At 35.9% G+C, this 27,916-nt stretch overlaps 1 protein-coding gene across 1 annotated transcript in view; it reads left to right on the top strand.

The window, feature by feature from the left end:
- The window catches only part of POLN (DNA polymerase nu), an 88,166-nt gene that overhangs the window by 56,568 nt on the left and 3,682 nt on the right, over positions 1–27,916 (top strand). Inside the window, exons 18-21 of the mRNA XM_083862359.1 lie at positions 2,299–2,430; positions 5,278–5,388; positions 9,072–9,150; positions 19,775–19,842. Of these exons, the coding sequence (XP_083718485.1) occupies positions 2,299–2,430; positions 5,278–5,388; positions 9,072–9,150; positions 19,775–19,842 (390 nt within the window). The remainder of the gene's footprint in view (positions 1–2,298; positions 2,431–5,277; positions 5,389–9,071; positions 9,151–19,774; positions 19,843–27,916) is intronic.

Below are 27,916 nucleotides of genomic sequence, written 5' to 3'. Positions count from 1 at the left end.
AAAACTGAAGAGTGTGAATAATACTTCTTTTAGGATTGAAAACTACAAAAACTCTCCCTGAAGAGCTTGCTTGTATTATGCTTACAGGAGTTAATAAAAAACCTTTCATGTAGTAAAGAGTAACCTTTTTTTTTTTTTTTTTCTTTATGTTTTCTTAGCTTTAGGTTACACTTGGTTCATGTTTTCAAGGTATTTTCTTTAATTCTAAAGGATAATAAAGGAAGAAGAAGATTGATTATTAGGAAAAAGTTTTCACCCAGAGGGGTAGCTGGGCACTGGAACAGGCTCCCCAGGACAGTGGTCAAAGCCCCAAACCTGACAAGAGTTCAAGACACGTTTGGGCAACACATGGTGTGACTCTTGGGCCTCCTGTGCAGGGTGTGATGTGGCTCATGGTGTGGCCCTCCTGTGCAGGGCCAGGAACTGATCCTTGTGGGTCCTGTCCAGCTCAGGACATTCTATAAATATTTTTGGTTGGTTTGAAGCAGTTCAATTAACCTGTTTCTGCCTTAGTCATCTTGTGGAACTAAAACACAGGAAACTTAAACATCTATAAAATAAGGTATTTCTTATATTCAGTGGCAGTATGCTGAAGCCCTGAACTGACACAGAGGGCTATCACAGTGTTTAAATGAAAACTAATGCTATTTTCATTTTTGAAAGATGATATTGCAGAACAGAGAATAGTGAAACTCACAGACTGCTGCTAATAATTCCCCTGGTACAGATAACTTGAGAAGAGTGCTCAGAGAAGGTTTAGTCCACTCCTGAGCTTTGCCTTGCATGGCCTGTGCTCCTGCATTGTGGAGGATGATCTGACACAATTACCTGGCTGTTCATTCCCCTCTTTTTGCTTCCTAGGAACTGCATTTCCCTGGGACCTTTCAGATGTCCTTGCTAATATTGTGCTTTAATTTTCCTAGTATTCTATGCAATTGTTCTGTATATTAATAGTTCTTTAAATGGAGAACATGGGCAAACTTAGATTGTTACAGTTCTCTAAGGAAGCTACAGTAGTCTCCTAGCTGTTAGAAACGTGTGATTTATCAGATAGACTTGCCATTTGCTGACCCAGGAAGAAAACCTAAATTAATTAGATGTCAAAAAAAAAAGAGTACAGATCTATAATAGCTCAGCAAATGTCATCCTGGATGTCTGTGTGAATTTCTTCTTCTAGCACCTTGTCCAGACTGGTGTTCTTGCAGCTCAGTGCAGATCCTGGCGTGACTGAGAACAAAATGCTACAAGAATTGTTCTGAAATGCACATCAGCCTGACAGTGATGGCATTTTGGTGGCTGAAATCCTCTCTCTTTTAAAAGTGCCAGACAATTTTTCTTGACAGCCTTACCATGACAATGACTATCCTGTGCCTTTGGTGCCTTGAGATGTCTCCTCTCGGCTTATGTTCTTTGCAGACACAGTGCTGGTTCTGTGTTGCTGTGCAGACATAAATATATCTGTCTTTCAAACTTCATATGACTAATGTTGATGTATGTTTTATTTTTACTGGAACTGTTTGATTTTTAGGTGGGTTTAAACTGTAGCTCTTAGTTTATATTTTCACTCTGGAATATCTTCAGGTTTTTTCCACCTTTTCTTATAAATGCTCTTAGATCCAGCATAACAGATATTGTGCACCTATATCCTGTCCAAAAGCTATTATTCCTTTCTCTCTCTGTTGAAACACTTTTTCTGTTTTTTTTTCTTTTTCCAACCCTTTTATCTCAAAACTTGGACCCCAATTTCCACTGACATTGAGGAGCCTAAGACTATTTGAAATCTCTGGGACTCAGGCTCCAAACATCCTTTCTAAATTCAAGCTAAATTCTAAAGCTTCTTGCTAAATTCAACCTCAAACATCTCCATATTTTTTTAGGTCTTCATTGTATTTGTGTTTGTTTAAAATTAATTTCAAATCTTTATCTGCTCTTCAAAGTTTGGAGTTTGCAAGACTGAACTACTAAAATGATACTTAAAGCAACAGCCTTGCTCTGTAAACAAAAGAGATTTCAACCACATTATAGGTATAAATTATAACCAGGAATTTCTTAATTGCATACTTCTCATATACTTCTTATTAATTATATGCTTAATCCAGTAACTTCAGTAAAACATTCAAGCTCACTGTTAAACATTTATTTTGTTGCAATATGATTTTAGTGTATCAGATCCATCCTCTTTCACAGAGGTAAGTAAAGTTAACTAATTCCACTAATTGTGCATGAACCAGTGCTATTGCTTGGAGTGGTTTTCTGTTCTGCTTTATTGCATAATAAAGATAATTTCTGTACTATCAGGTAAAGAACGTCTCGCTGACTGCTTGGGAATTACTCCTGTTGAAGCTGGTCAATTTATAGAGAGTTTTATGCAAAAATACAAGAAAGTACATGAATTTACAAAGAAAACCATTGAAGAGTGCCGAGATAAAGGTAACCCAAAGTCTGTGACTGTATTTTGTTTACTGATCTGCACTGTGTGATGGTGCTGAAGTCAAAGATTCAACTTGACCCAAATTCAAATAGTTACAGGACAACAAAAAAAGATGGAATATCCTTTCTTGGTGAATCAGATTTGGTTTTTTTTTTTTTTCTTTTTTAGCACTAAAAGGAGCTGGTTAAGTCTGCCTTTTCTCGGGAAGATACTAACAGAATAAGACATCTGTTCTCAGAATGAACCCTACTTATTGTCAAGTTACATTGCATCATTTTGACATATAATAAACTCCAACAGAAAAAAAACCCAAGGAATCTTCTACTAATAAATTGAGTACATGGCTGCTGGACCATGGAAGTTCAGTCAATTTACACAGCGAATTTTTTAAAACTTATTTTTTCTTTGCATCAATTAGGATTTATGTTCTTGAAGTTCAGGTGGTAGCTGTAGTGACAGATGTGTGCATAGTGCTTCTGGAGTCAGCAGCTGCAAACTCTTCTTGCATCAAATTTGGTTTTAGTCTACATATTCATTTATATTTAGTGAATCCTAGGAGTGCAGTAATTTGAGAAGAGAAAACATAGCTGTTTGAAATATTGTCTTTTAAAAGCTAATTAGCAGAACTGTCAAAATTGAGTTCTTTTATTTCTTAATAGGGCATGCAGTACTAAGACTTTTTTAGAAATAAATAGTAAATTTGCAATATAATATTACCCATCACTATATGGGTGAGTGTGACAGAAACATATAATACATGACAGAAACATATAATTCACTTCTAGTTATGAAAATGGGTAGTATTCATTTTTTGTTCTTTGTAGGGCCTCAAAATCTACTGGAAGTATGAACTGTCATTGTGTCACACAATTGCATTCCTTTGTTTATCAAAAAAAAGTGAAATTACCAAACATCCTTTTTTAACTGTAATTAAGCCCAACATAACATACCTAGTAAAATGTTACATATTTATTATCTATTTAAAATAACTTAGCATTCTTTTCTTAAAAGTGAATGAATTTCAATTACCAGACTTCCGTGCAAAAGAATCTGGTTTATGAGTTCAGTAGACACAAATGTCATGACTAATGTTCTAAAGTCAGCAAAGCACACCTGTCTAATTACTTCTTACTCCTTACACTCCTGCCTATCAACCTTTTTTAACCATTAATGGTAGAAGAGCAATCTGTTTAGGTGTACAAGCTTTAGAAATCTGCAGCAGATCAATATTATTTTATATTTTTCTTGTTAATCCACCTTGGATTCTAACTTTCCAACAAAAACATTCCAACCTATTGAGCTCATTAGAAGATATTTTCTCTTATCTGCAGTTCAAAGGTGAGCAGCACCTCCCTGACTAATATTATTTAAGCGTTATTAATGTCTGATATTCCATGTGGACATGATAAGCATATAAATAATTATTTCATGAGGAAGATATTTGTTTGTGTATATATTACTGTACTGCTGGTTTTTATGAAATTATTGATATATTGAAAAGACTACATTAAGACCTCATTCAGGCATGCATTTGCAGATTAGTCATTGACATCAGGCACCTTCTATGCCACTGTTACATGAATGATAGTGTTTGTTTGGGGGATGATGCTGAGTTAGGAGGAGTCACACCTCACAGAAATAAGACTATTAGAGCAAATCTAATTTTACCTAAGAATACAATGTTTCAAGAATTCTTTCTTTAAATACTGTTCTTCATGGAAAATGTGAGTTAAATTGGGAAGTCTGATTTGCCAAAGAATGCCCTAACTTCCAGATAGTTCTGTTCCTTTTTTCAAAACTGGTACTTTTGGTATCAGCTCTCCTGGAAATGCATTAATTCACAGCAAGCTGAATTAATTCATCCTCTGCACACAAGCCTGGGAATGTGTTGTCCATAATAAGGTCATAACATTTTGTTTGAAAAGGTCTCCTCACCACTTGTGCTTGCACAGCAGAGGACATGAAACGTGTCAGTCTGAACTTCCATGGTTTCTAATGACAATTCATGGGTAGTCAAGGTGATTAGAAATATAAAGAATTTTTTTTCAAGATGTATTTTTAACATGGACAATTTTTCATCTTTCTTAAAATAAGAATAGAAGTTTATTTTTGAAGATAGGCTAAGTTTTGTGTGTGTTATTTTGACAAGAGGATCCTCACATGTCTTTTCCTCTCTCAACTCCTCTCACTTGTCCTCCAAATAGGGTTTTTTAAGCAAAATACGTCATTAGGCCTAACATAAAGCTTTAACTATGTTTTTATGTTTCTTCTAAACTAGAAAATCCCACCACACTAGAGTTAAGGAAGTTTGGCTGTGAAAGGAACACAGAAATACTACATAAAGATAAATGGAAAAAAATGTAACTTTTTTTTCCCCTTAAAAAACCTATTTTATATTTTTGGGAAATATTCATTACTGATTTAATTACTCTACAAATTGATTTTTCTTTACTATTCCCAAGTAAACTATTCATTGTGTGGAAAGCTCTAATTATGGCTGCTAATAGATAGCTAATTCTGCTAGGTATTTATAGTTTCATCTCCCACAGAGAGAGTTTGCTAGTTTATCAGTAGATATTCCTAATAAAAATGTAACAGCCTTAAAGAACAAAAATTTTCCTTGTATAACATGTACCAGTTCTCTGAGTGAAATCATTCTTAAACCAAAAATACAGTAAGTGTTGAAGGTTTAAATAAGCTCTGACTATTTTCAGAGGACAAAATATTAAATTGACTCAGGCAACACATAATTACAAATATCTCTATTGTCTTCAAAAAGAATTTTTGAAATTTAGTTTTACTCACTCTGTGTCACATAATAGTAATTTTTATTTAAATCCTGCAAGGTTATGTGGTTTCCATAATGGGGCGCAAAAGGCCCCTGGCCAATATCAACGCACAGGATTACAAGACACGCGCTCAAGCAGAGAGGCAGGCTGTCAATTTTGTTGTTCAAGGTAAAGATCTGCCTCCCCACCTTCCTGTCTACCCACTTGTCTCTATCCCTGCTTGCCTTTACAGAGTGGGCAACAACTCTGATAATCTCAGAAGAATGAATATTCCAGTAGACTACTAGAGTAGGCGTGAGTTTTACTGTGAAAACGAAGTTAAAATTATATATTCCATCTACCTTGGAAATTGCCAGTAAACAGAATAATATAATAATGTTCTAATACACTACAGTGCTCTGTGCTAGTTAAATGTAGGTATTGATACAAACTATGTATAGAGAGAATATATAGAATTCCATTCTTCAGATGCTTTGTTTCTTTAAACACTTTCCTTTCTGGTTTTTATAGTATGTTACTCCAGAAGGGTTTCTGTGATTACGTTTCTTACAGATTCCAGTTTTTATTTTGCCAGATAGCTTTAGTTTAAGAAATATAGAACGTTACAAGTATTGTGCATTGTTATTTTTTGTTTTGAAATCCAGCTCATTCTTTGCAGAAACTTTCAAACTTAATTCTATGGAGGGTGAGAAAAAAGGTGTTTTTACCACAGAAAAACATTTAACATATAGATTGGAAATGCAAAAGGCATCATTCTATGCTCACATGTTAGTTAATCTGATGCATTAGCATACTCTGTTTAAGTCACTTGGGGCTCAGTTGAGTACAGAATTTAGCCACCCAGAGGAAAAAAACCCTGAGCTGTCAACCCAAGATTGAGATCCCTCCTACCAAGCTGTCCCTTAGAAGAATTATTTTTTTAACTGGATGATGCTGCAAGGGTTTTCCTTGAGTTATCCTGAAAGTGTACAATATACAGGCAAGGAAAACGTGCTTTCTAGACATGGTGATGGCATGTTCCTTTAAAGTTATTTGAATTTATCTTTTAAAAGTATCACTTTCCTTTCTAAATATTATTCATTTTAATGTTTCATTTTTAAAATGACTTAAGTATTTATGTCATGTTTGACAGTCCTTAAGTAGTGTCTCTGCAAAGATACCTACAGATCTAGAATTCTAATTCTAATTCTCATTCTGTGAGTCCTGCAGAGCACACAGTGTAGTATTGATAAAGAGACACGGCCCTCTGAGCAGCATTTGTTATGTCCATCTGTCACAAGAGCTGGAGCAAGGCTGTCACAGGATTGTCTATGGAACACTTCCTTCTATGTACCTACAATAATAAGATTGTCAGATTTCACTGTCAGTTCAAGTAATACTGGAGGAAAAATCTGATGAAAAATAATGTAATTGTCACTCAGAATGTAATGTTAGAAGATGTGGTGAAGTGAGAATTAAAAACTCTAAAATATTCAGTATATTTTTTATTAAAAAAATTCATTCTAGGCTACCATGATGTTTTCATTTTAAGATTTCAGCTATAAGATAATATTTGAAGACTATGAAAGCTCCCTAAATTATGATAAAACCTTTTATGACATTTAGTGTACTAAACTGCATTTAATATGTGTTTTATAGTTACACCTAATATCTAATTAATTTAAGTAATTTACATTTTGATTATGGTAGAAGCCACTGATAGCAGAATACTTCAGATGCATGACAATATTGAGAGGAATGTAGAATTGCAGCTTTGAATTGTTACAATTGGATTTCTCACACTTTTTTTCATAGTGTTTTTTCTTTTTTTGAATATTTTCCAGTTTAATAATTTTCACTAATGTACAGCATATTATTCTTCAGTTATTAATCAGTTTTACCTATCCCCATAGAATACATAAAAAGCCAGTTCATTTTATATAATTTATTTATAATTATTTTCTTTTTTTAAAGTTTAAAATAGGATACCTCTAAAAATCATATTTCAGTAAAAAAATTATTTTGAGAAGTCTTTCAAATTTTATTACTCTACAATGTTTCATGAAGAATATATCTAGAACATATCTTTTGTGATGGACTAAATGCTCAGTATAGTTTTATTCTCACAGTCACTAAGAAGGTATTTACCTGACCTTTGCTGAAACATCCTTTCTTGCTTTTTATATCAGTTGTCCCTTTTTTGGGATGTGTTGAATAATTTGACACATCATTTGAACAGGAAAATAAGACAGGTATTTGAGGCTAAACCCGCAGTCAGACATCACCATTTCCATCATCAGCTGAGAGTCTGCCCTTGGTGCAGTTAATGTGCAAAACAGAGTCTCAGCATGGATTCAGAGGAGGCAGTTTGTCATAGATGACTGTGGAGAAAAAAGAGATGTTAAGCTTTTGTCCTCGTTCTCTTAGATATTCTTCCCTAGCCAAAAGGACCCACTGTATCCTGGGGGACATCAGGCACAGCCTCAGTGGCCAGTCATTGTCCCACTCTGCTCTGTGCTGGTGTGGCCCCACCTCACACCCTGTGAGCAGTTTTGGGTGCCTCTATATAAGAAGGACAACAAACTGTCAGACTATGTCCAGAGGAGAGTCACCAAGATAGTGAAAGATCTTGAGGACAAGACTTAAAAGGAGCACCTGAGGTCCCTTGTGTTGTTCAACCTGGAGAAGAGAAGGCTGTGGGGTGACCCCATCACAGTCTACAGGTTCCTCAAGGTGGGCAGTGGAGAGGGAGGTACTGAGCTCCTTTCTCTAGTGACAGCTGTAGGACCTGAGGGAATGACATGAAGCTGTGTCAAGGAGGTTTAGGTTGGATATTAGGAAAAGGTTCTTCAACCAGAGGGTTGGGTGAAGCACTGGAACAGGCTCCCCATGGTAGTGATCACAGCCCCAAGCCTGACAGAGCTCAAAGAGTGTTTGGACAATGCTCTCAGTCATATGGTTCAGATTTAGAGTTCTGCAGGGAGTTGGGGGTTGGACTTGATGATCCCTATGGGTCCCTTCTGAAAGGAGATATTCTGTGATTCTCTGCTGACTTCTCAGCAGAGTACCCTTGTCATTTGGCTACCTGGCTGTTCTCTGACCCTATTCTGAAAGTTGAATCATTTGGAAAACAAAATTCAGAATTCATTGAGTTACAGGGTTGTAAAAAGGACCATGATCTAGGACATTAAGGATGTTTAATGGGACAAGGAGGATTATGGCTTCCACTCTTTACTCAAAGGATTGTTTCTGTATTTTATCAGATAAATCTTTTGTGTAAAATGTTTGGATCAGAACAAAGACCTTCACCAAACTGCAGGCCTGGAGAATTATTCTGCCTCTTGATGACCAGAAATGTGTCATCTATTCTGTGCCATTACACTGTTTTATGCACCACTGCCTTTAACACTGTAATGTAATGAATATACATTGCATACACATAGAAATATGAAAAAGTGCAAAATTAAGCCTCCAAATTGAAATGCAGCACTGAAAGAATGTTCTGACCTTTTGTGACATTAAATTTTAATTGACTAAAAGGTAAATTTTAATTAAAGCTTAGAGATAGATAATTTCATACCTTTTTTATAGAAAGCAATTTTTCAACGTATACTCATGAATGACAAATTCACGTTTAATTAACACATAATTTCATATTGTTATTTTCTAGTTTCAATTAACATGTAATTACTTCCTCTGTTATTTATTAATCTTATAATCTGTTTCACATATTACATTAATTGGATCTGCTAGTTTTGAAAATTTTTATAATTCAGAATCTTCAGATGGTTTTTGTTCCTATGCTATAGTTCCAAGAAGAACATTTTCTTTTTGCAGGCTTTAAATTAAAAACAGATCACTTTCTTTTGTAGGCTCTGCAGCTGATCTTTGTAAAATGGCTATGGTGAAGATTTTTGCCTCTGTTGTCATTTCTTCAACTTTAACAGCCAGGTTAGCAATGAATTACTGCAAAACTCTTTGGTTTTAAAACAAAATTAGTTGAAATGAATGTGTTTCTGGTGTTTTAAATAGCTGTAGAACTACTATGTGTACCTCTGAATCTTTTAACAGGCAAGGACATGTGGAGTGGTTTCATACATTTGAAGTTATATCTTTGTGCTTAAATGATTGCATCTGTAAATGCATCCCAGGGTGTTGAAGTGCCCTGGGGTCATTTAAACTTGGTCAGATTTAATTTAGTGGTAGTTCTGCACCTTTGAAATCAAGCTCACTGATCATATCCTTCCTGTATTTGAGTGTATTGTACAGTGGGAATGGAACATTCAATGGGCTGGGAAAAAAAACCCAGGAATCAGGAAACCAGTGCTCAAAGAAAATAAATGAACATTTTTTAATTCTTGTATAGATGGCTTTTCTTTAAAGAAAAGCTCGGTCATCGTGATTCTCTTCCGTTGTGACTGCTTAAAGTTGGGTGAGAGATGACAGAATGTCCTCAAAGAGTTTTATGCCAATAGCAGAAATAATGAAGTCTACTTTTCCTGTGGAGAAGTTGGTCCAGACATCCAGTGAGCATTATTATTTGCTGCACTAGAAAGAGACTTTGAAGTCAGTCATGTAGAAAAAAAACCCAAATAACTGGTTTCTGATCTTTGATAATGCAAAGATTTTGTAGCAAGCAATCCAGAAGAACATGAATTGGTGCAGTAGAAGGTCAGACAAAAGCAGAGTAGTGCAAGTAGTGCAGAACATCAATGTTTCTGTTGTCATCTAGAAAGGATGATAAAAACTATTTGGAGCAATCATGCATTGAGGATTTCTGTGGGTATTTAGCTCAGTACAAAGAAATAGTTTGTCCTCCTGAATATACTTGGCAATCATGGGTATTATCTAACCCTATAAGTAATTTTTGTGTGTTAGTGTGTGTATAGTTTACACACAGCAGTGTTGTCTTATTTGATCAGTGTTTGACAATTCAATTTCTAAATACAAATAAAAGTCCACTTTGTTGGATTCAAAGTAGTTGGACTCATTCCTATGGTAACAATAAAACAATTTCTGAGTGACACTTAAATGTTCTTGCAACTTTTTAAGCAAATACCATTGAACTATTAAAAAAAAGTTAGTGGCCCACTAATACAAATCTGAAAAGGTGTGAGATTTGGTGGAGATCCTGCCTGCACTCAGACAATGAACACATTGAATGTATTAAATGTTGGATGATGCACTATCACATATTGCATTGCACACTTTCACGCAGATTGCACTGATTATAATTCATTTTGCTACCTGAGTTGAATGAAGAGCCCAGAATCTGTCATCTGTGGCATGGATGAAAATTTCTGCAGCAGTAGCAGGCATAACTGAGTTAGATGAGTGGTTGAGGAGCAGCCAACAGCCTTTAGTGGAGGAGGCAAGTGGAGGTGGTGTGAGGGCAAAGAACATACTACATTCTGTAATTCCTGGCACACAGATCTTTAGGTTCAGCAACTGGCTGTTCATTGTAATTCTGAGAAAGCCAAAGTTTTTTGCTACTAATGTCATGTCTGATTAAGCTTCTTAATATTTTTTTTCTCTCAGCAGAAAATTTTACTTGTTTTTTTTCTTTTAAATAAGCAATGTCACCAAACGGCTAAGGAGATAACAGACGTGGGGAAGTATTGAAGATGTACATGTTGAAATTCCTTGTGTTCTGAAAGCTTAGGGGAATGGCTACACCAGAGAACAGAAAAGTATCACTGCCTATCCTGCTTGGTCCTATCATAAATGCCACAGCTGGGGAAAACCAACACTGCAAGGGCATTTAAAAAGGATAGATTTTTAAACAGGGGTTTTGAACTTCTGCCAGCCATTAACAACTGGATGGCTTTGCTAGAGGAGAGTGTTTTAGTAGTCAATAATGGCTCCTTGCTGTAATATTTAGTAGGTACTTACAGGCCAAGCTTGTCAGAAAAGCACAATCAGTGCCTTTGTAAATTGTGTGAACACTTCTCTGCTTGGACAGTAGCATTTGAAAACATCAGAAGGATCTTGCCAAAAGAAAGTCGGACTGAAACTTGAAATATTGTGTTGGTGCTTGTCTGCTAGGTGACATTCAGTTAGTTATTTTTTCAGTGGTCTTTTTCTTGATTTTCTTATCAGTCAGGTAAAGATAATGATCCTAACATCCTTTATAAAGCCATTTGAAAAATATTGTTGAAAGGAAGCGTGGACATAATTGGTGCTATTGTAACAGTGAGAATGTTCAGTAGCTCTTCCAAAATGAGAAATATAATCAATCTCCTATTATCACCCCATCAGATCATATTTATTCCAAAGATAGCACTCTACTATCTTTTCTTCTATCTTCGTCCCCTTGTAAGTATCTTTATTTCCCTGTTAGAATTTCTGATTTTGGAAACAAGATTTTCACTTTGAACAGCATATCAAAGAGAAATATCATTTTTACATGCTTTAGAAGTGATTATGAACATTTACACTGGGAGCCAGGATCCTATTAAGCATAGCTAGGTTTTGGCTAACACTCAATATTTTGTCTTCCTTACCTTAGAAAAAAATGAAAAAATAATTCTAAATAAGGTCTTACAGCTTTTAGTGTTAGTTTGCAGGAATATTTGCAGTCTTCACTCACAACACTGCATTCATTGTTCCTGTGCTGGAGGCTGTTCAGCAGTGAGCAAGCTCTGACCCAATAGTGTGAAGCTTCATTTTTGTGTGACTAGCAGTCAGTAGATTTTCTGTTATTGTTTGCATATATGATGCTGTATTTGGAAGTCAGGAAAGGTGATCAAGTTACATTTTCATGATGCTTCATCAGAGAGGTGTTCTTGATGAAACAGTATATTCCACTGTGACTGACTGATTCTGTCAACTAGCCGTCTCATTTTTCTCTTTATGTTTCTTTATCTTTTAACTCAAATACCAGCCTAGCAGCTTATGCAGTTGCCAATAACAAGTCAGTCAGTTACTTGGAAGCAATTTTACGGAAATCAGCATAAGTAGTATTAAATGTAATATATATGATACAGAGCTAATATTAGTATGGATTGACTACTGGCATCAGTGTTAATATCTCTGCATTTTGTGTGGTGCTGACAAGTAATCAAAATTTTTCAGACTTCTCCCATATTACCTAGATCTTTCTTAAGTTGTTGTTCTGCTAGTGCTGGCCAAGTTGCTCATTGAAAATGTGCTGCTAGCATAAATTATTGAAGTGCCAGCTTTTACCTGTCTGATGCAATCCACAGAATCTCCACACAATGTTTCCTGAAGGCAGATGATAGCAGAGAAACTTCTGAAATGAGATCAAGGCATGCTGTAGCAGCTGAAAGAAAGATTTATGGAATTGATGAGAGTGCAAAGGTGAACTTGGTGAACTCAGATGGAGCTGTGGTTCTTTTCAGTGTTTAAAACATCACTGCAGTGACAGTCACATGGAAACTTGATGAGAAAGGAGGATGCTGGCAAATTGTGGAAGAATTGCTGCCTATAGCATTGCTTGTACATATTATTATTTTATAAGCTGAAGAACAACTGATGTTACCCAAAGTCTACCTGATATTACATGGACTTCTCAGTATCTAAACAACATGCACTTGAATTTTAATAGGTTTATGGAACTACTGAGTAATTTGGTGTGAATCCACCGATTCTGCTTTTGCACGGAATTATTGTTCCTTCAGCTCTGGACCTGTGCCACACACAGCTTTACTGCTTAGCATGTCTGGAGCCTAGTTAAAGAGACAGGTTCAATCACAGGCTAAATACAAGCAAGTAATCTGAAAAGGAGAAACCACCTGCAAATAAAAGCAAAAGCTTTATTTTCTTGATTGGTCCCAGATGCTTTTCAATAGCAGTGGATGATCGAGTTTTGTATGTCTTCCTCAAGGAATGAACACCTTAATCAACCTAATGATTTTCTGTGCTGGTGAGCTGTAAATGCAACTCACTTCTACAGATTAGTTAGAAACAGCTAAATTAGTTGGAAACAGCTCTTATTGTTCCAGCAACAAGTATTGTTTTATGTGACCTGGATTCTTTTCAGATACAATTCATGTGATAAATCACAAATGATTGATTTCTTGAAAGTGGCTTCAGTTATAGTACAACACAAGAATCTAGAGGTGTTTTTATAAGGTGTGTAGGGATTCAATAATTATTACTTTATAAATCACTCAGATTCATACAAGAGGGCATATTAATAAACCAAACTTCCTTATTTCATCATAGTTTCAAACAAATACATTAAGTAAAATTCTTTGTGCTGCTATTTGTGTTGATCTTTAATTCTGGATGTAAATCTTACATCCTTTTATCTGTTTCTTCAGGAGTTAAAGAACTGTTTTTACTCATATTTCTTCTCTAGCAGTTAATCAGGATTTTCAAATAAATGCTTTTTGCTCTGGTATTCTGCCCACAATTCCCACTCAGTATGTGCCCAAACTACCTTAATATATTAATTCTAGCAAGATAGTTAACTTTTATCCTTAGCCTAATACTGGAGAAACTGAGCCACAAGGAAAAGATAAGTTTTGGATTCTGTTTGAGAGGAGAGTAAGATTATTGTACAACAGACAAATGATTTTGTTTCTGTAGCAGAAGGAAACTTCTGAGGTGATATTGCATTCTCCATAGCTGATGTCCAATATGTAGCTCTTGCCTCCCAAAGTAGCCAAATAACATAGAATTTTTATGCAAGCTGTAACTTAGAAAAATCATCACTTTCCTCAAGCAACCAAAGCACTATTTTGCATGTATCCACAAGATGGTGAGCTGTTACCTGAACACTTCATGCTCAGTGAGCCAGAGCAAGTCAGATTAATTTATTCTTTATAGAAAAAGCCAAATATATTTAATACACAGAAATATCACAGCCAGAAATGACATGCATGATGTAGCAGGTTTTTCACTATGCCTTTATGTAAGACAGTCAACACAAATAAATATATTTCATTTATAAAACCCTTTTATAGGTCACCTTTTAGATTGGTATGTTTTCAAACATTTTGGATACATGCAAAAATTCTATTATCTTTAATTAGCCATCTGTTCAGTTTCCCACTCTTCATGATGTAGCTGCTGAGAAAACCCATTTCACAGGCTAGCTGATTTTTTATGGTTAAAATGTTAAAATAATTTGGTCTGTATCATGAAAACACTGAAAGACATAGCTTAAAGTTAATGCAAGTAACATCTATTCAGGCATGATGTATCCTGAACTATAACTTTTATATTGCATTAGGAATCCACATAGGTGCAGCTTCAAAAAAAAATTTAAAAAGGGAAAATTCTACAAAATACTAGAATATGCTAATAATCTTGTTCCTTACTTACATGACAATAGGAATTCTGTCCACTGGAATCTGCAGGCTTCTTTGGGGAAACTTTGGCACAATTAAACCACAGATAGTATTAGTAGTATCAGAAAATAAATTAATAGTGTTTCAGTATAGGGTACATAGATATTTCTAAGAGGAGTTGGATCCAGCTTCCAACTGGTCCATTATCACTGAGTGTGGCCAGTAGCAGATGCTTCAGGAGGGAGGTGTAAGATTTGTAGTAGAGTAGCCTGTCTGTCTGCAAATTTTCATCTTCCTCTGCTTGTGGGGATGAGTCTAAGTTCTGAAACGTAAGATTTAAAAGTCTTCCCACAAAATCATTTTATGTCATCCTTTCTAAATGTTCTTCAAATCCATGCAAGTAGTTGTTACATGAGCAGCCATTCTGGCTTTTTCTGGCAAAGTGTTTCATTAGGTGCCTTTTAACTCAATATTGTATTTTATTAAATATTAACCTATTAAATGTGAATGTGTCAGTTTTTCAAGTGAAATTAAATTCTTTTTTTCATTTAAAAACATGAAACATATTTCCATTTGTTTATTTGGTTTTGATGGCTTGGGTTTTGCTTTTTTTTTCATATTCCCTCATTTGTCTGATTTCAAAATACCTTATTGTTTTAATCTTTTTTCTTTTTTTTTTCCTAACCACTTAACAGCTTTTATCCTTTTTAGGTCTGTTTTTAAACTTTATATACAAAGCTTTTAACTGTGTACTCCCATATCTGCAATTTTGAAATCTCCTATTAGGCATTCATTGGTTTCAAATTCAAAACAAAAAAATGTAGTCTTACTGGTTGGCTTATTATTTTATTGATTGGTTTGATTATATCAAAAAAAGAAGAGTAACTTGGGATGAGAGACAAGGATATTAATATTTGGGATATAAAATCTGATACTATTGTATGACATTCATTTCAGTGATCAGAGACATAGTGCTTTTTTAAACAAGATGAAAACCTTGTGGGAATAGAAAATGAGAAATATTTTTAAAATATTTCAGAAAATATTTTTTTTAAGTATTTCAAAGTTTATTTTGCTACCAAGAGATCATTAATGCCCTATTTAAAGTGGTCTACTTCTAGTAACTCTTTAATATTTATATTTTTATTGTATATAAATACTTTACTAACATTGTTTTAAATTCTCAAGGTGTATTATAGTTTGTTTTTTTTTTTTTCACAAGAATTTTTACTCAAACCATTAATTTATGATGGATTTCAAGTAATTAATCTTCTTTGCTCCTTCTCCAAGGATGATCTTTTTGCTTTAGGAAATCTCTTGTTCAGGTATGATTTAATTCTCAGTATGCCTTCAAGTTAGAAATAAAGTATGTCATTTGTTGTGGAAATTTTACACTGGAATGCTCTAGTAGTTCAGAATCAGACCTGTGACCTGGTCCTGCACCTTTTTTCTTTTATGGTGTAGGAATGTCCAACAGGAACCATCTTAATTTTTAGGCTGGGCTCTCAGCCTGGCTCTTGGTCAGAATAAGGTGCCTTCAATTCCTTACAGAATTAGGGTCAGTTAGGTTGGAAAAGACCTTTAAGATCATTCAGTCCTCCTATGTTATGCATGATGATCAAACCCTCTTTTTTAAAGCTTTTCCAGGTGCCCACTTTAAAACCTTTTAGAATTTATTTTCTATTCAAATTCTTAAAAGAGCTCAATGTAATAGAGAATTATAGAATGAGTTAGGTTGGAAAATACCCCTAAGGTCATTGAGCCCAACTGTTAAACTGGCACTGCCAATTCCACCACTAAACTGTTGGTGTTTTATATTTTATATTATCTTCCTACAGACCAATCTGGAAAGCTAAACCATGTTATGCCTTGGGTGTGTTGTTAACAGCAGTAAAAATTTCCCTGGTGATGCAAAAAATATATCACAAAAATGTTCAGAGGGTTAATCTGCCTGACTTCTGGCAGCTGTTTTGGGAGGTGGCACCCCCACAAAGTCAACACACAGAGCTGGGGTTTTCCAAGTGTGAGCTCAGAACATCTAGGTCAGAACCAGCCTTAGTCCCTTGTCTGTAGGAGAAGCATGAATTTAATTAGTTTGAGCATCTCTTGGCACACTCTAACATCCTGACGCACTGCATGTCAGTGTTAAAAACCTCCTGATGAAGACTACTATGACAATCTTGGGGGTTTTTTTCCCCTCTCCTACACTGCCCTCTTCTAGTAAATATACCTGCACTGGAGCCTGCAGCATGTCATAACACAGTGTTCTTTTTTTGAGTCTAGACAGAAAGTTGTTTCCTTTAATGATAAAGAAAAATACAGTTGCTCCCTAATAAGGTAACAGCTGTTTTGTTGAGGCCAGTTCAATAGTGTAATTATTTCTAGGTGTTTGAATTAGTAATGGAAAACCTTGCAATTCTGCACTTTAGAACAGAGGAGCCCAGACCTGAAATATATTGATTTTCAGTAACAAACAAAATCCTCATTAGTTCTTTTATTAGACAACTGGCCTAGGGAAAAGCATGCTCTAACAATATGGCTTCATAAATAGAATACTATGAAAAAAATCTTTTGAGAACAGTTTAATTAGTTTTGGCATATATAATTCATTAATATGATTATTATATAGTAGTAATAGCTGGGTGGATCCATTGGAGGCCTGAGAATTCAGTCTCTGTGTTGCTTTATAGGAAACTGGAAGAATGATCAGTGTAATGTTAAGAAAATGAAATATATTTTATTTTTAAAATTCTATTGTGCAGCATAATAGTTTAAGATGGCTATTGTTTGCTGTCCATACTAAAGTGGCATCAAAAGCCATGTTCAGACTGACAGTCACAGGAATATTTCTGCATTTGAAGGGCCAGGCTGTAGCATGTTTCTAGTTCCACACCACTGGCATGCTGAGAGGCAAGTCGTGTTTCTCAGTAAAGGCAATCATATGTGTACTCATCAAAAATGATGCCTAATTTTAGGTCAGGCAAGAACACAGTTAATAAAATACTAGTTTCTAAATCAAAGGCATTCTTATCATCTGTAGAATTAAAAATACACTAGTCTCTGCCTGGTTTGCAGTTTCTAATCCAGTTGGCCATACCTTTTAGCACAAGATGAGAGGAGCTTGCTATTGCAGCATTCCTTCAAAGTGAAGAGGATTCAATTAAGCTCTTAAGCAAAAGTATAGGGGCTTTTTCAAAGTTGTTTCACTCAGAGTATGCAATGGCTGGGTGGGTGCATGCAGGGGGATGGTGAAAGCTGTAAATTCTGAATGTACAAATTGCTTTGATTTTTTCTTTCATCTTTATTGATGTCAAATTGAATGCTTCCTTCTGTGGAACAGCATATTGCATGCAAGTGTTATTACTTAAGCAAGCCTGAAAAAATACAGGTGGCCTTGAAATGTAAAACCAAAACTGATTATTTGCTGTGAAATGTGTAAGAAAAAGAGATAAAACATCATCAAAAAATCTATCTTTTTTGATTAACATTAAGGAGGAAATAGGGTGTACTATTTCACTTCTTGGCGTCAGTCTAGGAAATCATGTTTAGTGTTAATTAAATCTTTTGTAATTCTATCATTTGAAAATAGAAGTGTATTAGAAATACCCATTTCTTAGATCTCAGAAATATTTTCTAACTGAAGGCATTGGTTAGGAGAGCAGCAGAGCTAGACAGAGAGCCAGCAATGCCAACTTCTAGTTCTGTATTTAGCAGACAGAACATGGTCCTGAACTTCAGATTAATCATTAGATGTGTAAGGTGGGGCAGATGTAATTCTGCAGCTCCGTGCAGGTCCTGGCAATGCGAGTGGGCTGATGGGCCGTGCTGTTCAGGACATGATTGAGAAACAGGGTCCTTTAGCTCTCCATGATGGAGAGCTAAGCTAAAGGAGCTGGGCTGCATTCAGTAGGTGAACTGGAGCACGTACAGTTGTATCAGGTCTATTTTGCTGTCGAGAGAGAAAATTAATTTACATTGCTTCCAGAGGTTTTTGGACACACATAAGGTAGCACTTAATTCTGGTCCAACCCTGCTCCTCCTGTTTTACTTTTAGCATGGAGGTGAGGTGATCAGTTGTTACAGTGATGAGAGGTTTTGAAAATCCTATTCTTTCATTCCTAAATCCTGATAAATTTATGATGGTTTTATGTATGTTGTAAGTTCTTCTAAGAAAGGACTTTTCCTTACCAAATACTCAGAGTATATGATGCTCTAATCCTGGCTGAAGGCATGAGACACTGCTCTAGAACAAACAATAATCAGTGTATCATTGTTTTTATTGCACTGGTTTAATAAATGCAATTATTTTCTTACTCCATTGATTGACTGTTTATTCATCTTTAATATTCACTGTTCTGATTTTTACCTTTTGCACATCATTTCAATGGTTAGGAGGACACTCTTGCTTTAATTAATTTACTTGAATTAGAAATTACAACTTTTCATGTAACCGCTACAGATGATCCTGGTCTTTTCATCTCTTTCTTTTTTGTGTCCTGTGTCCTAATTTCCTATTAGAAATATGTTAATCTTTTTCACTCTGCTTCTGACTGTGTTGTAAGTGACTAATAATTTAAGATCTATTATTAGAGCTCACCACACTGTTAGTCAATGTCACATTGTAATTTAAGGCTGCGTGAAACTATCTTAAGAAGCTGTGAAAAGTTGTAAGTCATAACCATATTGATGTTTCAGCCATTTGTAAAGAATTATTTACTCAAATAACTGCTATTATTAAGAAAAGGTATTAAGAAAAGTCTACAAGTGACATCTAATTTAAATCATGGAAACACACAATGGTTTGGGTTGTAAGGGACCATAAAGACCACCTTGTTCAACCCCCTGCTATGGGCAGGGACACCTTCCACTAGACCAGGTTGCTCCAAGCCCCATCCAACCTGGCTTTGAACATTGCCAAGGATGGGGCATCCACAACTTCTCTGAGCAACCAGTTCTAGTGCCTCACCACCCTCATGAGGAAGAATTTCTTCTTTATATCCAGTTCAAAAAACCAAGCTATATTAACAAAACATAATCTGTCTCAATAATTTCTTGCATTTTTACTGCAAATTATGTTGGTTTTAAGTAATACCTTGTCATGTCATCAAATTCCTGAATGACATTTATAAGCTGGCAAGCACAATTTGGGTTTGCAACCATGGCCCTCGTGTTTCCAGAATAGAGGGAAGTGCCATTAAGTCCATTAATGATTTTTTAATTTTATTTGGATGTTTATTTTCACTTTAACTTATCCATTAATGGAAAGCATAGTTAAAATTTTTTTGCATATGTTATCTGATGTCTCTGAAATTTTTCAGGTTAATTGCCCAGATCCATGATGAACTGTTGTTTGAAGTAGAAGATTCTCAAATCCAGGAATTCTCAGGTAAATACAATCTCTCTTGCTCTTTTCCTTCCACACATTTTTACTCTCTATATCCTGTGATTTCTCAGAGAATAAAGAACTAATGAAGCAATAAGAAGCACATTGATTCTCACAATTAAGAAAAAGTATACTAAGCAGATTTTTCTGAATGTTTTCCTCCACTGGCTCTTACGTAGATAAAATGTGATATACTCATTTGGAATTCATTACCATGGCTGTTTTTATTTAGTTTTTTTATCACGATTTCATCATCCACTGTGTGAATCCTGTAAAAGTAAGTAATATTTCCTCCAAGGTTTTAGAAGAAAATAAACCAGTTTAAAGTATTTTAGATTAGGGGCTGTTACATAAAGAAGTATTTAATGCTTCTTGTAAGATTATACCGTACTGTAATTTCTAAGTTAGTTTACTGCTTTTTTATATTAATAAACTTTTACGATGGCACTCTCAAGGCTAAGGTTAGTAAAAGTTCTATATTTCTATCCTTTCATCTGGCTTACTTCCAGACATTTTTCCCTAAGCCAGAGTTTGTCTCAGCATCTGGTACAAATTTAGCAAGTGAGAGCACAAAGAAGACTGTTGGGTCTCTTCTCCAGTAAGTAGTGGATTTATTCCTGAAGGCACCAAGTGTTTATTTACAAACTTTGGTCTAGTTTTAAGCTCAACAATACGTTTGGCTAAACCAATTAGCATAATGTCACAAATATTTTAAATTAACAAATGCAAGAAATATCTTCCATTATAGCACAAGCATTTAATAAAAAATTAATTTCACCTTCCCATGCTGCATTCATTTGAGCAGTGCAATTTGCTATATTAGTCTCATTTCATCATTGATCCCTCTTGTGAGTATTACTTCAAAATGAGAACATTAAAACTCTATCTAATCTAAACAAACTACCTGGGAAATATTTCAGCTCAATATATTCAGGGCATAGTAATGAATTAATAAGTTAACATTTGACCTCTAAATACAGGAGTTAAAATCTGATTTAAAATTTAAAAAAACATTATACAATTTATTGGAGATTGCAATATCTGTTCAGAGAAGGCAACGTCTAAAAGTGACATAGTTTCAGAGTTAGGAAGTGTAGTGTATTGAATGACATCTGTAGGACAGCATAGAAAGATTTTTATTATCTTATTTTGCATCAATTTGCATAAAGTATAGAGCTAATATTATACTCAAAAGATAAAAATAATTCATGGTTGATTATACATATAGAAAATCATAGATTCTGCTCTCATTGGGTAAAATTCAGATCTCCATTACTAGTCTGAATTTGTAGCAAATTCAGAAGAATCAGTACTTTTCAAGTATAACAGAAAAAACCTCTAGCTATCATATGAATAATGGTAATGCATTATCCCACTATGGAAACATGATGACTGGAGGCTTCTTTCTGAAAATGCAAAAAGAGTGCAGTTCAAATACTCAAATTTAGAGTACGCACTGCACAGTAATTAGTTTGCTGATCTCCACATCCAGCTGCAGGGTGCAGAACAAACATACCTGTAAATTCCTTGTTGTGCTTCAAACTTATCACCCTATAATTGAAGTTGCTAAGATGACCTTTAGAAAATGGACCTGGGCAGTCTAGAGGTCTGAGATACCTTGAAAATTGTCATTGCACTCAGCACAGGCTGCCAAACTTGAGTGTTCAAGATGGAAGTTTGTTTCATTCTGCTGATTGAAGATTAAGTTTTCAATTTGTCTCTATTTTGCCGTAAGAGTCAAAGAAAAAAGAGAAAATTCTGCATTACATGAACTTTCGGATATGCTCCCATCAGAACAGAAGCGTGATAACTTGTCTTATTCTTAACACAAAGGCCAGTCTGAGACATTTATTTCCTTCCTCTTTATTCATCACTGGGAGAGCCTTACTTGGAGTACAGCATCTGGTTCTGGTTCATCTCCCCAGCAGAAGACTGAAGCAAATGCAACAAAGAGTGACAAAGATGATGAAGGAACTGAAGCATCTGTTCAGAGAAGGCAGGCTGAGAGACCTGGGAAGAGAAGGCTCAGGGGATCCTACTAATGTATATATCCTAAGGGAGTGGGCATAGAGGAAGTGGTGGTGCCCGGTGACAGGACCAGAGGCAATGGGAACAAACTGAAACAGAAAAGGTTCCTTCTGAAGATCAGGGAACACTGTTTTACTCTGAGGGTGACTGAGCACTGGCACAAGTTCCCCTGAGAGGTTGTGGAGTCTCCACCCTTGGAGATGTAAAAAAGCCATCTGGACAAGGTCCTGGGCAACCAGCTTGAGGTGGCCCCTCTGAGCAGCAGGGCTGGACCAGGAAACCTCCAAAGGTTCCTTTCAACTTGCCTGACTGTATTTTGCAAATAGTCCTGCTGCTGGTAGAAGAACAAATCTAAGGTGTCTTAAAAGGGTCCAAAGCTGGCGATTCTTCAGTCATTAGTGAGGATTTCATTTGATCTGAATAGGCAGAAAAAAGGGTGCATCCGCACTGGCATCTCACTTCCAGTCAGAAGTACTGCTGAAGCAGATCTCCCTATTGTCCCAGACCATGGTGAGAATGGTTTCAGTTCACATCACAGAGCAGCCTGAGAACAGTTGACCTAGATTCCTTTCAGATGAAACTAAATAGGAACACTCTTTTCTCCTAATCTTTTCCAATTATTTCTGGAGCTGAAATACCTAGTGAGGTAACATATTTGGTATCAGAGTGTTAAACCAAAGAATTATCAGTAGGACGTGTGCTCCTAATTCACTTAAGGCTTTGAAAGTCCAAAAATGGTTTTCATCTCTTTACCTAAAGTTCTTTCACCCTTTTTAAAAATCCCTACTCTTCTTACTTTTATTTGCCAATATTCTTTAGCTGTCAGCTTTGTCTTTACATATCTAATGAGCTTTTGTCCATTCAGAAACTTTAAATTACAGAATCTGCTGACTTGCAGTTTCCAGCCTGCAGTTTAATGATCCAGAGAGAAATCTCAGTTGTACAGTTACAAAGCTCAGTAAAGGGAAAGACGTGGACTTGAAGCTAAAGAGCAGTGTTTGAGGGTTTTAATGGATTACACTTCAGTGCTGTGTTATTCTACTGCATTTAATGTGATCCAAGAAGTGCTGGCCTACTATTCAGCATTTTTTCATTCTGATTCCAGTCATGTTTCTGATCTACTTTTTCAGGAAAGCAACAACAAATATATGTCTCCTTTTTCTTGTTTGTAGAATGGACATGAAACTTAAAATATTTTTAAGATTTATAAATGAAGAACATAAAGGTAAATAGTATTATTTCATTAGATGATAGTTTAAGAAATAAGCCCTCTTAGCAGCATTTCCTTGATGAAAGAGTCTCTTGAATTGCTTGACAACATTAAAATGTCCTTTTGCTTCTAAGACTCTCCTGAATGCCAGCTGAAAATTGCTACAAGGAATCATAATACTGGCACTTTCTTTAGTCTTGCTTAGGATTTCATATGCTCCATTAAGAATTTTCAGGACTTTTGAATATACAGAAATCCCATTTTTAGTACATCTAATAGTGCACAGATGATTTGGAATCTTTTTAATCTAATAAACAAGAAGCAAAGAAATGCTCTTTTTTTTCTAGATCTACTTCTGCACAAAGTACTGCATGAGGTGGGTCATCACAAGGTCTTATCTATTTTGGAAGAATACCTTCTTCAAAAAGAATCCATCACCCACAGTTTTATAGTACACATATGGTTCACTCTAAATGGACAAGGCAGAACATCATTTATTTATAACAAGGTTTTTACTGCCCAAGCTTTGACATACTTTGAAATACAATGAAGCACATACTACTCTGAATGGTGCAATTTTCATCAAAGATATGGCATATTATTTCCCTCAATTCTCTGTTTAGGGCAAGAACATGACAGCAAAAGAGCTTTTTAAAATCCTAATTTCCTATTAGAGCGTGCTTGGGACATTCAAATCAAAACATTTGGCAGAAATTCGTTTGGCTTGGGCAGAAGACTCTCAGCTTTACCATCAATAATCTCCCTGGTTTCTGGCCAGCTTGCCTGTCTGGCTTCCTCACATCTTGAGCACTCCAGCAGCCCAGGAAGCAGAAAGGCAGATGATATTGTGGGAATGCCAAAACCTGGGTTCTTGAATCTGAGAAGGCTCAGCATCTCTGCATCCTGAAGTCTGTGTAATCAGGTAGACAGTCTGTCCCCAAATCAGACCATGAGTTTGTGTAGAGACTCTGGAAGAGTATTTAGGAGTGGCAGAATCCAATTTTTCATTTTGTAGGGACTGTTTCTCACACTGGTGCTCCATGCTGTGTTTGAAATACAAACCCTTGGATTATGCTGAATGCATTACAACTAAAAGGGGGAATACACTTCATGGTGAAGAAAAGCAAAATAATTTTTTTTTTTACAGTACAGGGATACCTGTAGTTACAACTGTAAAATCTGGCTTCTAATGTGTGTGCAATAAATAGCTGATGGGTTTGAAAGGTGAACTTTGCCAGTAGCAATTACTGTGGATTCTTCCATGCCTGTCTGCTTGATTGCATCCATTAGTGATAATCAAATGAAAGACACTTGGTACTTGAAATAACATCTTTTTGTAGAAATATATGTATTCCAGTGCTTTTTGTTCAATATCATAGTGCATTAGAGTAATTTAAAGGTGTTTTTTTTTTAGAATTCATTTATAATTATACAGTATTGATAGAATTAAAGAATTTCTGCATCTGTTCCTATTTTTGGTACATGTACAATGTAGAGTTTGAAGCAATTTTTCTAATATTTTATCAGGTATAAAGTATTTCAGCTGAAGTACTTACCTTAAATTTAAGAACACTGAAATGACCAGTCAAAAATAAAATAAAATAAATATATAAATTAAGCCTATTTATGTTTGTATTAAGATCACTTGCTACCTAAAGAGCAGTATCTTCGACTTTTTTTTTAACATCTGCCAATACAGATTTTTGGCTCACATACAAATTACATGAAACTTCACTTTATTCTGCTACAATTTTATGCTTACTGGGTACTGAGGCAGCTGCATAAAAATGTACACATGTTCAAAAGGGGACTGCTGTAACAGAAGAACAAAAGAATGAACTGGTCATCACAAGTTAGTGACATTTTCTGTCCTCTGAGCTGCCATTTTCTAACTTGAAAAACACTGGTGCGTAAACGAAAGATGCCTCTAGATAGCTTTCAATTTGCAAAAATCCCTGTTCCATAGATCATATGTCTGGCCAGCTTTGACATGTTTCTAGAGTCATAATTTCATAGGTGAGTGGACTTGAAAAATGTCTTCAGTTCGATAGGGACAAATAAGCTTTTGTTCCACAGCAGGCATGCATGTCTTATCTTTGTTCCTATTCACAGCACTTTCAATAAGCATATTTATTCTGGTCAGTATCAAGAAAATCTAATATATCTTAAAACCTATGTTAAAATTTCAGTTCCTCTATAGTCTTTTAACTTCACTGTCACCATTTTTCTTATACATGATATTTTAGTGTGTGTACTTAGCACTTACAAAGCATTTCAAGATGAGTATAATCAACAACTCTCCTAATTGCTGACTATGGGATTTGGGAGATAACTTGCAGAGATTGGGAGAGCAGCGTTTTACAGATGCCATTGCAGTACATGGCTGGCTGTAAAGGAACATTTTAAAATTAATAATTTATGTGCCCCAGATATACTAGATTCTTGACTGAACAGAAAAAATCATTATCTCCCCAAAGTCTCCAGTCTAAATCTTAAAAAAGAAGCAAAAAATTAAGAGTGGTAGAGACAGAACTATTTAAACACTGTGGGTCTGTTTTTTTAGTGACTACACTCTAAAATGTATATGAGATAAAGATGATATAGTTGTGTATGTCTGATTATTTATTCTGAGCCTTGAGAAAAGGGAAAATTTTCAAGGAGATTTGAGGAAGTAGTGGGAGAATCGGATATTATGTACATAGGACTAAAGGGGACCTCTCCTGTGATTACATACCCCCATGCCATATGGTCTCTCTTATAAATTATCATCTTCATATGAGAAATTACTCCCACTAAGGACTGTTCCAGAATTTTGTCTCTCCAAAATCTAGAACTTTAAATTTCCAGCCTAAATGTATTCAGGTACTACACCTATTTATTTTTGTGCAAAGATTGTAATGTAGTTTAAATGCTTCCTTCTTCACTGTTTACAGTCTTAGCAGACCACTGAACAGGAATGGCAGTCCGGCTGCTTTTTCTTGATATTTACAAAGGAGTGGTTTCAAAAGGCTGAAATGCAGGCACAACAACTTCAGATTGCTTGAAATCAATGGCTTTACTAAACTCTGGATAGAGAAGTCAGTGTGACATGAGAAAGAAAACAGGGAGCTGAACTGACAAAAAAAAAAAGGAAAGAATAAAATGAAGCAAACCCATGGAGAGGTTTTTAATGGTTGTCAAAGTGAATGAGGAACCATTTGGTTTGTTCACTGATGTGGCCACTTTAATCTGTGCATTTTAAAATTAAGAGTATTTAATAATACAACAGAATTCTGATTGTGCCAGATGCCTTAGAGCGAAAAGTGTGTGAACCAACAGAAAAAGCTGTTGCAGTCATTGCTGCCATCACAAATCTGCTTTTGGGGATAACAGCTAAATGGGACAGAACTAGTCAAATTCAGAGGTCTAGAGAAGTTGGGGAAAGCAGGTATAACTCAATGCATAGGTGGGCAGCAGCCTTTGTCATATCACTCACATATTTCAGCCCAGAAGTGGTGCTGCTGACTCATGCTCCATCTTTTACTGTCTGTTGGAACTCATTTTGTCAAGAAGATCTATTCCTCTCATTGCCCAAATGCTCTATTGCTGCACAGACTTAAGAGTGCCCTTCTTAAGTGTCTGGTGGAACACCAGAGCTGGGTGATTCTGCATGAGAAGTGCAGAATTCAGGTGTTATCCTCTCAAAAGTTTTGTGCAGTCATAGCTTGGAAAAAATGTTTACCCAGGACTGACTGGTAACACACTGAGCCTTCTGAAGACATCCCACCTGGTTGGGATGCCCCAGCATCTGCTGCATTGCTGACCTCCTGGACCTGACAGCTTGTTGAAATTCGGAGTGGGCTTCTCAAGGCAGAGTCTGTCCAACACTCCTCTATTAATAGCCATGTTGACTTGGACTGGATCACAAATGAGTAATTATTTAGGCCAGCACTTCTCCTTTCACAATCTGTGGATTGCAATGTTTGATTCCGTGCTCCAAAAATGTTGCTCTGTCCCACACTGGACCATGAACTACCTCAAATCTAGCATAAACCAAATCTACAGGTGTAGCTGTACACAGATGTGTCAACAAATGTCTTGGTTTCCTCTGCTTTGGCACTTGATCTGCTGATATTCTGAGTTACTGCATAATTTGGACTTTGTGGAAAAGCTTATGACAGCTCATTAGCACAGAGATCTGAGTGAGCAAGCACGGTCTGAGCACTGTTCAGGCAGAAGCTGGTTATCCTCATCATCATTATCAGTCCAGCCTCAGTGTCAGTGACATGACACAAAACATTACAGACTGCTCTTCATTGCTGGCATCATTAGAAAAGGTTTTGGCAGCCAGAGCAACAACATCCACAGCTTCTTAGAGTTCTTGTTGCTCTTTTGCCTCTAACCTCAGCTGCCAAAGAACTGTGATGTGCAGTGAGGGGTAACTTCAAAGGAAGCTGCTCAGTAATCATGTGGGTTTCACTCTAGCAGTTACCAGCTCATATCACAGACCCTGCTCTTTCTCAGGTCTGTGAGGCACAAGACAACATTCATTATTTAGTCATCCATCCTGTCAGAGCAGTGCAGGTTCTTGGCCCACCTGGTATTCCTGCTTCACTTTCACTAGCCAAAAATGTCTTCCTTTTTAAAAGCTGTTGATCCATTGAATCTCTCTTTGATTTTTATTAGAACAGTATGTGTTGAAGCAACAATCTTTGTCAAGCAAAACAATAATTAGCAGGACCAGTGATGACAAATCTGATCCCAAATGATTGATTTGGAATAATTATAGATGCATTTGCACAGTAATAGTGAGCATAGTGTTGTGGCATGATGAGTTGTTAAGTTACATGAATTATACTG

This window comes from Zosterops lateralis, assembly GCF_965231275.1.
Source record: "Zosterops lateralis genome assembly, chromosome: 5".
NCBI lineage: Eukaryota > Metazoa > Chordata > Aves > Passeriformes > Zosteropidae > Zosterops > Zosterops lateralis.
Note: the sequence above shows the minus strand (reverse complement) of the source record. Positions and strands in the feature narration are given on the sequence as shown.